The 10,968-nt window shown below is 37.1% G+C and overlaps 2 protein-coding genes across 2 annotated transcripts; one reads left to right on the top strand and one right to left on the bottom strand.

Annotated features, from left to right (window-relative positions):
- The first annotated feature begins 4,268 nt into the window (after positions 1-4,268).
- LOC148850046 (homer protein) lies at positions 4,269-6,439 on the top strand. The gene is made up of 3 exons (XM_088947481.1): positions 4,269-5,112; positions 5,575-5,947; positions 6,129-6,439. Exons 1-3 carry the CDS (start codon positions 4,513-4,515, stop codon positions 6,329-6,331), a joined length of 1,176 nt encoding a protein of 391 aa, XP_088803607.1. The 5' UTR covers positions 4,269-4,512; the 3' UTR covers positions 6,332-6,439.
- Positions 6,440-6,905: 466 nt separating this feature from the next.
- On the bottom strand, positions 6,906-9,020 carry LOC148850045 (uncharacterized). Its single transcript, XM_088944147.1, has one exon. The coding sequence runs from the start codon at positions 9,018-9,020 to the stop codon at positions 6,906-6,908; it is 2,115 nt and encodes a 704-aa protein (XP_088800273.1).
- Between the last annotated feature and the right edge of the window lie 1,948 nt (positions 9,021-10,968).

The raw sequence follows: 10,968 nt of genomic DNA, 5'->3' as shown, positions 1-10,968 counted from the left end.
CTCGAGCCCGGCCCAATCATCAGGCCTAGATCTTGAATCTGATCCCGACCCTTATATAAAACCCAAAGCATGGAGCCTATCTGTACACAAAATGTATTATTTCTAATGTGCTTTTTTGTAAACTAATATTATATTAATTTAGTAATAATTTAATAAATCAATAAGCTAATTTGTATTTTCTAAAAGTAAATTAATATTTATTAATAATTTAAAAAACAAATATATATTATATATAACATAAATATTTTTTTATTATATGTAATAGTATTGGATCGGACTCAGGACGAACTAGACTTATTTGAGAAAGTCTGAACCAAGCCCAAAAAATAACGGGCCAGGCCATGATCGGACTACCCGGCCCATGAATAGGTCTAATAGTGTTGCATTGTCTTATCCAATTTTCTCTGTACCAACCAACAGTTCACAAGCCATCAACTCTCTAAAGAGTTCAAATAACCAGATTAAATCTTAACCTCTTGCATTTAATTTCAACATTGTTCAACACTAAACAAGATCTGACATGCTTCAAGAGTGAGACATCTAAAGTTAATTTTTATATTCAGGTCAGTCGTCGCTTCTTTCCTGTTAAAAAACAAAACCCTTTGTTCTTAGTAATAGTTTGATTCGTAAATCTTTAATGATTTTCCAGAATGTCATCTGAAAATATGGTTGAATTTCATCTTGCTGCTGAAGAGTTTTAGCAGCTGCTTTTGAAAATTCAATATCAGGATCGGTTTAGATAAGCTAACAAGAACATTTAAGGTTTATCCAGCTGTTTTCTTTGGGCTTTATTTCTGAACTCAAACCGTTAGGGCTTCTAATTTGCTAAATTTTGACAGTTTCTAATTTGCTAAATTGAAATCCACCATTTTGTCTTTTTGAGGAGTTTGTTTATGGCGCATTTTTAATATTTCCTTTATTCAAGGAAAACAAATAAATAATAAAATTTGAGAAATTTAGGTTTTATTTTGAATCTTATATGATTTGAGGGGACTGACGTGGTTGTTGGCTTGTTGGCCTTTGGATAGGCCAAGGGGGTTGCCCGAGTTGAGAAATGGTGTTTGATATTGATGTAGCGTTTCAGAGGAGCGGTGCCAGCTCAGCATTGTAGATTCATTTAACAAAAAATTCCTAAAAAGTTATTTGGTTGAAATGTTTATCTCTACAATCATGTGAACTGCTTATCTCTAGGTAGCTCTAGCCTCTAATTTATTTGAGCTGTTTATTTGGTTGAGCTGTTTATCAACGGTTTTTGGTCAACGATCAGGTTCATAGTAAAATGAAACCAGAGTTGCTTGCATGGTTTTCGGGCCAGACAGTCTAATTGTCTAGGTCGAAGGCAATTTGAAAACATTGATTTATATGATTTGTCAAAAAATCGAAGGGATATTTTCATAGCATCTGTTTGGCATCGTTGTCATTTCTTAAAGTAATGGCACCATATCAATGCCACATTGGAAAAAAGGATGCTCCAAGAAATGGGCATTTGTTTGGAATTGTTTTTTCATAAAAAGTGGTGCTCCAAGCCACGTCTCGGAAATCGAGAAGCCATGGCTTGGAGCAACGCTAAATTTGGCATTTCCTGGAGCTGTTCATTGCTGTCAACAAAGTAATGATGTAGCACTGGATAATGAGTATCAGTGCTGAAAACGTTTCCTGGAGCATTGGTACCAAACAAAAAAATTGTTATTGTTCTAGGAAACGTCCTACTTGGCAGCAACAATTCCAAACAAAAATAAAGGCACCATTTTCTATTGCATCTGCAGCATCGATGCCAAACATATACATAATTTACCCTAAAAAAAGAGTAAACTCGAAAAACCGCTTAACTACAAAGAACTAAAGTTTCAAACTTTCAAATACCCCTTGAAACTATTTATGTTAAACGGTGTTAACCACGAGAATAAAACTATCATATTACTCATGTTAATTAGATGGGTGATAGAAGAGTAAATTCTTTGCCTTTCTGCTTACTTAGGCGGTGTTTCTACTTGTAGACATTTTTTCAATAAATACTTCCACATAGGCACCACTTATGCATTTAGCTCATCATGCTGATCCATATGCATATAGACTCACAAAAGGTGGCCTGGATTCATGTGAATGCCTACCACTGGGCAAAGCTTCATTTTAATGCTTCAAATGCTTCCTCCAATGATTAAGCATTAGTTTATTCACTGTTATGATGATGTGGTGTCTAATGGTGCCTAGTTATATCAATAAATGATTTCATTATTACTTTTCTCGATTTTGCAAATAAATCAAGTACAAACGTTTAGTGAATGAACGGAATCCATATCATAGTATGGCAGTATTCTTACCCAATAATTAAGCAAAGAAGATCAAACCTTTCTTAACAACCTCCCCTGCTTGGGTGGTTAAAAATTAACAACTGAAAGTCATAAACATGGGCTTTGGAGTTATAGTTCAATATCACAGATAGGGGTGAGCATTCGGTTTATTCGATTAAAAACCAAACTGAATAAATCAAAATTTTAAAAATCGAATTAAAAAAAATAAAAACCAAAACTTAAATCGACATTTAAAAAAATCGAAATAATCGAAACCAAAATTTTTTGTTCGTTTTTCAGTTATTTCGGTTAAAACCAAATTTTAATAATATATACTCTACTATAATATTATATATTATAAAATATATTATGAAATCAAATTTCAATATATTATATATTATATATTACATATAATAATAAAAAGTTTGATTAATTTGGTTAACCAAAATTCTAATTTCAAAAACCGAAACCAAAAATTGAAATAGCCAAAAACTAGAAAAATCGAACCGATTTAACCAAAAACCAAAAAGCCAAACTGAAATACCGAAACTGAAATTTTTGGTTTAGTTATTCAGTTTTAACCGAATAATGTTCACCCCTAATCACGGAGGAGTTGTTGTTGTTGCACATTTTGGGAAAGGCGTAGTCTTGTCTCTGTTTGATGAAGGGCCTGGAGTTGATGTAGTCTTGTCTCTGTTTGGCATCGATGTTGTAGATACAACACCGTTTTTCTGAGAAAACGATGTATTTTTTTTTATATTTTTTTGAAATGTTGTTGTTAAGTAGGACGTTTCCTAAAACAACAACACCTTATGTTTGGTATCAGTTCTCTATATATGTTTTCAGCACCGATACCCATTATAGGAAGTCCATGTCACAGCGACATCATGTCCTCATTGGTAGTAATGAGCTCCAATATGAGAAAACGTCAAATTTGGCCTTGTTCCAAACCACGCATTCTCAATTTCCAAGACATGGCTTGAAGCACCGCTTTTTTATAGAAAAACGGTTCCAAACATATTGTCGTTTCTTGGAGCATTGTTTTTACTGATGTGGCACTAATGTATCACCGTTTTCTGGAGCAACGACATCAATGTCAAACAGACGGCAAATGAATCAAGTGATGGTTGAAACTTAATTATTTAAGGTCCCGTTTCTCTTTTCGGGAAGTTATTTATTTGGACAAGTATTTCTCAATAAATAAATAAGTACATTTCTTTTATTTCTCAAAATGATTGTTTTAGTCATAAAAAATCCATCATTAAAAGTTAAAAGGGATGATTTTGTCTCATTGAAATGTTGGCAATTTACATATGAGAGAGGAAAATAATTTTTTTGTGGACCCTACATAAATATAGAAAAAAAAATATAGGTATCTTTGGTCAATATGACCAAAATCTCATTGACCAACTTTCCCTCCTCCTCTAAATCCAAAACACAAAAGGGTTAATTGAAAATGGTGGTAGAGGGTTAATGATTTAGTGAGATTGATAGAATATTAGCAGAAGTAGTTGTGGATAACCCCTTTTGCATTTTTTATATTTTTTTAGGAATGAATTGAAAATGGTGGTAGTGGGTTGTGGACTTTAGTCGCAAATTTTTGGAAAATGGCACATGTCTACTTTTGTAGAAAAATGAGAGTACCATGTGTCTAAATGGTAGGAAGCTGTAGTGTAACCTGATAGTGGGTTGTGAGTTTTAGCGGGAATTTCTCAAAAATTGTCGTGTCTAATTTTATAAAAAAATGCACTTGTCTGAATATTGATAGTGGTTGTGAACTTTAACAACTTTTCATAAAATATCATGTATCTAAATTTAAAAAAGCGGTGGGAGATATAACCTTAAAACCGTCATTTAATATATATATATATTAGATATGAACGCAAATTTATTTAATTTTCATAGGATTCACCAACTTATCCACCCTAAAGAAAGGAAATTTGAGAGATTTTAAGACAATGAAAGAACGACGAAGTCGATTGGATTAGGGTTAAAGGGTTGATTAGCTCGGATTGAAACTCCGGTTGGGTTAGGGGTAGGGCTGGAGGTTTAGAACCTCGGATTGGATCAAGGTTGGCCTCATGCCGACCTAACCCGGCCCGATTTGACACCTGCACGAAACTTGTGCAGTTGTGCCAAATGAATGCCAAGGTGAAGAGAGCCATGCAGTGGGTCTTATTGCTCACTTGCTCCACCCCGCACCCCAGACCAAACCGAAAACATGGACGCATTTTTGAGCCTGGGAAACCGGGTTGCATATTCCACGTGGCGAAACACGATCATGCAAACAACCTCGAAGTCGAAGCCATTTCAGCCTCATTCACTGTGGCCGGCTGGACTCCGGATAAGCAGCAAATGCACTTTACTCATCTGGTCGTTCAACTTCAACTCTGCCGTGGCCGCTGTTATCCATTCCCTGCACGATTTCTGCAACCGAAGTACCAAACCCATGGAAGCCCTAATCAATCCTAATTGGTTCTGCTCTCCATGCCTTAACAGTCTTCTCGCAAAACGACGTTCTATTTATTATCCAACCTTCTTTAGGAACAGAACTTCTTCATTGTCTCGAATACTGCTTGTGAAATGCAGCTCGGAAGAGAGAACAGAAGGGAATTTGAAAAACGCTCTATCTGGAATGGTCGATAAGCGAGTAGAGGAACTGTTGAACAGAGAGGAAAATAGGGCTTTGTTAGATGATTTGGATAAAGCATCCCAAAGAGTTGAGATGGCAAGGAAGGAGCTTGCAGAGATCGAAAGACAGCAGATAGAAGCTGCCCAACTGAGAGATTACGTTAATCAACTCGAGAGTAGAGCTTCCGAGGTCTTCTATACTTTGCTTTTACTTGGTCTTTTCATTAGTTAGATTATTATGGCGGGAAATTCAATCTTTCGTACATTGTGAATGAAACCTTGGCCCCCAAACTCTAAATTAAGCCAAGGCGAATCCGTTATTATTGTTCAAAAAGGAGGAATTGATAGTCTGAATACCCGATCACTTTGAGAATGTGATCAGTTTAGTGTATTTTCAACTGGAGACTGTACATTTGAGGGAGCAAGAATGCACACAGAACTAATATCGCTGTAATGCTGAAAACACTTTTGAGGGGCAGATTAGTCCTCTAACTATCATGACGTGTTGCATACTTTTTCCTTCATTCTTAGGCGATTCCGCCTGTTTATTGCTTCTTCTTTTTTTTTTTTTTTTTCTGGGTACTTAAGATATTGATTTTCTTCTTCTTCTATCATTTTTATTTTCTTTGTTTCCTTTTTGGTCCTATTCAAGATTGCAGAATGCCAAAAGGAAATATTAGAAGCAAAAGCGATGGTTGAAGAAGCTGAACGCTCTCTTTCCATAAACATGAACGACCTTGAGTCTGCAGTTAATTTTAAGGACAAAGAAAATGAGGGAATTGACAAAGGAGAAGAGAGGTGGGAGTCTATAAAAGCAGCATCTATATCTGCTATAGTTGGAACAATTGCAGGGCTTCCCATTTCCGTTTCTCAGGTTAGCAGCAGTGCCCAGCTAATACTTCCATTAGCAATCACCTTCATTAGTTGCAGTTTGTTTGGAGTTACATTTCGGTACACTATACGTAGAGATTTGGACAACATTCAACTTAAGACTGGGACTTCTGCAGCTTTTAGCTTTGTCAAAGGTATTAATGATTTATTGATTCGAAGTGCATATTTCAAGTATCGTAATTGTTATTTTACATATAAAATATTTTAGTTATGGATAAAAAAAAGGTGATGTTTTTGTTCCTAGTTTGAGTTATAGAGGAGTTTGCAGTTTTATAATTGATATCTCACGAATTTGCTTTTTATCTGAAAATGAAGGCTTAGGGGCACTGGGAGCTGGACCGCCTTTAGAATTAGATATTGGGAGTTTCTTGTCTCGTGCTGTTGATAGTGCAGTCTATGTATCTGAGAATCTTTTTATCTTTGCTTTTTCTGCTGTTGCTCTGGATTTCTGCTTTAAGATGAGGTTATTGAGTCCTTTTCCCATCAAAAAATCAGTTACCAGAACCAATACAAGGTAAAGAATCTTCATTTTGGGGGTTATATTTGCTTTTTTCCTTATGAGGATAGAATTTGTAAATATTTAAATTGAACATTAAAAAAAACGAGTCCATATCAGATACTTCAAATATGATCTATCTCTGACTTTCTGATTGCATCTCCAATAGAGGTAGTTCAGCTTGTGTTCAGAGAAATCCAAAATTCTTTGATTATGCCAAATTACTCACCGTGCATTTGTTCTTTGGCCGAATGCACGGTTCAAAGTAAAGGGAGAAGTGGGATTTGAAATCATTTGCAAAATTCAGTTTGCATTTTTCCTTTGGTAATTATACATTTTTAGATGTTTATTGATGGAAAGATGAGGACACAATATCATACTGGAAAGTACATATGTGAAGGATGCAAAACAAGTTGAAACAGAACCTCTTGATGTTGTTAAGGTTCAAGTTTGCAGCTTTATGTTTCTAAGTGAAAGCTCATTCCTGGACCAAAAGATATAAAGAGGAAAAAGAAATGGCAAGCAATCACTTGTTTGAAACTTGATGAATACCCTGGCAATAAAGATCATTTTTTACCAACTGGTCTACATGCTAATCATTCACTCAGACTCTCTTCCTTCTTGCATGCAAACATTTCTGAATCATTTCCTTGTTCATCTTTGAACCCTTTTCTCTTCAGCCTCCTGTGTGAAGACAAAAACAACAACTTCTGTGACCTTCCAATTATGTTCTTTGATCGACTTTTGGAACAAAACCAGCTTAAAGTTGATTCTGTCCTATTTGAAACCCCTGTTGTTGCCTGAAGAAAAATCAACCTTACTGCAACCTTTTTTAACACACTGAATTCACTAAGACAAGTCTCCCACACCAATCTACTGCCATGTGGGTTCACTACTTTCACCTTTCCAGTAACTGGATCTCTCTCTTTGGCCTGAACTGCCTGTGCATAAGCAGTGTTTAATCCCTGGGTCCTCCATTTCATCAACTCCATCAATGCAATGTGTGCATCCTCTTCTGGTGTCAACCTTGTTATAATTTTGACTACATCTTTTTCTTGCTCAGAAGAAAGGAACATGAATGGTGGTAGATACCTCCCACTGCTGTCTTCGACCAGATAAAGAGGGTCTAGAACATAACTTGCTGCCCAGGCTTGATGGTAGTTTTTAGAGAACCTTCTGTGTACCAAGTCCATGACTGATTTTTCTTCAATGTTGAAACTGTTGCACCAGTCCTTGATTCTACTCTTCAGTTCTTTCCATAGGGGTAGGTAGCGGCCTAAACGTGGTTTGTCTTCTTCCATTTCCTGCACTGCAGTTTTTATTAGCTTTATTAGAACAATTACAGAGTTTAGGTCATCCCAAAACTTTGAATCCTGAATCACATCCAATATTTCCCTGTTTAATGACTCTTTGACGATGGCTTCTTCAGTGAAAGTCTGACTCAATAAGTGAGACAGCGTGGAGACACTTTCAATGGCAGAAAGGGCAGTAGACATGCTTTCAGAGGAACCACTCTGATGGTGAGGGAGAAAGAGATCTATTGCAGTGAAGTTGTTGGATTTGAAAATTTTGGCTAGCTTCATGCAAAAGGATGCAGTAGAGATGAAGATAGGAAGCTTTTTGAAGAAGTCTTTGAGAAGCTTGTGGAATGCTTTTGATTGGCATGTGAGGTTAACCATCCAGTGGTGGCATAACTCTAAGTCCTGTAGAGCTTTGCAGTTAACATTACCAATATCAGCAATGATTCCAGCACACCGGAACATATCCCCACCAGAAAATTCCTTGATTGTTGACTGTATTAATTCTAAAATGTGATCTGAGCTGGGATTACATGTTCCAATGAACAGGACTTTGTGAAAGAGACTGCTACCGTTTGGAAGATTCAAGGTGACATTCACAGAAGTGCTTTCATCAGCACAGTTGTTCCTCCGGTATTCCTTCTTCCAGCCATTAGTAGATAGCTGGAAAAACATGGCATCCTGGAGTTTCTCCTCAAATTCAAGCTTGGCCTCTGCATACTTGGTGTCAAGATTTCTGCCAAAGATGTATCTTGCATTAACCTGAGGGAGGCCAAGATGGTGAAGAAATGCCCTAAACTTTGGGTGGTCAGGGGTGGAGAAAGAGATAAAGCCACAGGACTCATAGAACCAGTCAGAAAGCAGACGAAAAGCTGTGTCTACTTGGGCTTGGGTCAGTTGTGGCTTGTTAGGTGGAATAGAAAGTATTGGGTCAATGGAGGAAGGCGCAAGTATCATGCTGATTGGTAGTGGTGGTTCTGGCAATGCCATCAGGCTGTGCTTTCTGAACTTGGGGAAAATGGCACTAGAGTTGGTCTCAGGATTTCGGAATTTGGGACAGGCTCCCCGTTTGAGATGCTCAGTTGCAGTTCTAGAAGGATTGGAAGCAGAGAAAAGGGCATTACAAAGGCCACACCGCAGTTTAAGTGCTTTAGCAGTTCCTGTGGTTTGGTTTTGGAGAAGAATGGGCTCTAGGTAAAACCAGTACCAAGCACCTTTACCTCTAATGGCTCTTGTCCTAACTGTTAGAAGCCCATGGTATCTCTTCTGTAGACTCCTTGAAAACATATCTTCTTGAGCATGACATGCTGCTGCCATGTCAACGAATTTGATTCCTCTTAGGTACCGCTTGATACTCCTGCTGCTACTCTGTCTTCCTGAAACTGAAATGTGTAATTCTACATCCCTTGACATATAGAATTACTCATTTGCTTATAAGCAAACAAACATAGTGAATTAGGGAGTGAGATTCCTGTGTATTTACAGTGCATGAGAGGACTTTACCTTTTGGCATGCAAAGATGCTAATTATGCATATAGTAGAATATGGGACAAAAGAGGTGGCTATGATGGTAGGAGTTCATTTACAGTGCCTGATAATGAAAGGAAAGTAGTTAACAGCTTTCGATTAGAGAGAGAAATAAAGCAGAATCGACAGGTGATTGTGGTGGAGCTGTTAGGTGTAGTAGTGGGTAATGTGGTTAAAGGAGAGGCTGGAATAGACAAAACAAAACGATTCATAATTTGGTGGTTTGTTGGTCGACCCTTCTTGTGTCCTTGTGTCTGAACTACTCTTTCTCTGTTGCATCTTTTTCTATTACATGTGTGGAGCAGTTATTATTCCAAATGATCTTGCAATTGGTTTTACATTCGGACGACCTTTATTCCAAATGTAGAATACCCTCTCCTCGTCCTTGTATACTCCCTACAATCACAAGTACTTGTACACTCATGTGGGGCATGGAATCCAATAATTGTAGGGACTAGCATTTCTATCGTTCTGTCTGTGAACTTGAGTTGATCCGAACTCCAAAGGACGCGCTCTCACTGTACTCTCTAAGTTTTTTATCACTGGACACTGGTAGCTAGAAAAAGAAAATAAACAATTTGCCATTATTTCTTGCCTGGGTTTTAACTTTTCAAGCAGCTGAACGATGAACGATGAACACGGTAGGACAGTAATGACTTTATCGGTGGAGAGCGAGCAAATTGAATCATTGGAACGCCATTTGATAACGAGTCCAATGGATGAATGGTTGGGTTATCGTTGGTCCTTTCTCATGGAGAAGAAAAGTCCTGCTCCTGCAAAAAAATCATCTGAGAATACCACGGAGAACTCCATGTGATTACGTTTGGTTTGGATCCTGAACTCCTGCCTTCAGGCTTATCGGGATGTACAAAGAGTTTCACCATGGCCACAGAGCTTAAGTTTGGTCTTACATGGGGAGAGGGCTAGTCCTTTGGCTGCTTCTGCTGATGTTACGCCTCACCAACAATGGCAACAGATCATGGGGCCAAATTACCCTTAAATTATGTCATTTATCGATGGCAAATGCACGCCAGATGCTAAATTCCAAATGACATAATTGAAGGTGATTATAGACCCCATGTAAATTATGATGATATTGCCAATGAGGAAAAGAGACGTTAGGTTATCCTTAATTACTTTCATTGCTGTGATGACAGAAGCCGTTTACTGCCATTAAAAACACATTGTATTTTATTCCAAGTGATAATGAGTAAGACCATGCTGTATGTGAATCCGGATTAGCTGCACTTGATCATTGTGTGTTAGGGGCTGTTTAACCAATAATAATAACTCATAACCCATGTCAGCCATACACATGAAATAAGAGATTGAAGTAGTTGTGAGACATATAATGGTTAAAAGGATAATTACCCACAACCCAACAGTTAGCAAAAAAGGGGGTTATGGTTTGCCCCATTTCATAATTTCTTTTTTGGTTTGTTTTTTGTTTTATCTACCGAACACTCCATCAATGATATAATATCTCATTGTATTTTGATAGATTTCGTGATTATTCTCAACTATACAAACCAATAAAAATTTATGAAATGGATAAATCAATAAAAAAAAATTGTTTTAGGATATGAAGGGTATGATACTGAACAATCATTGACCAATCAAAACCCCCCTTGGAGCTTTGATGAATATATGGATCAAAATGGCATTCTCATTTGAACCGAACTAGACTCGTAACCAAACATAATCCTTATAATGACCATTAAGCTATTCACTACTCCAAGTGGTAGTTATTGATTAAATTCTACTTACCAGGCTTAATGATTTGATTAAATTTACAAGAAAATGTAGGTTGCGAATTGGCATAAAGAAAAAAAAA

This window comes from Nelumbo lutea, chromosome 5, assembly GCF_056320005.1.
Source record: "Nelumbo lutea isolate HS-2025 chromosome 5, American lotus-T2T, whole genome shotgun sequence".
NCBI lineage: Eukaryota > Viridiplantae > Streptophyta > Magnoliopsida > Proteales > Nelumbonaceae > Nelumbo > Nelumbo lutea.
This window is presented reverse-complemented; position numbering and strand designations above follow the sequence as displayed.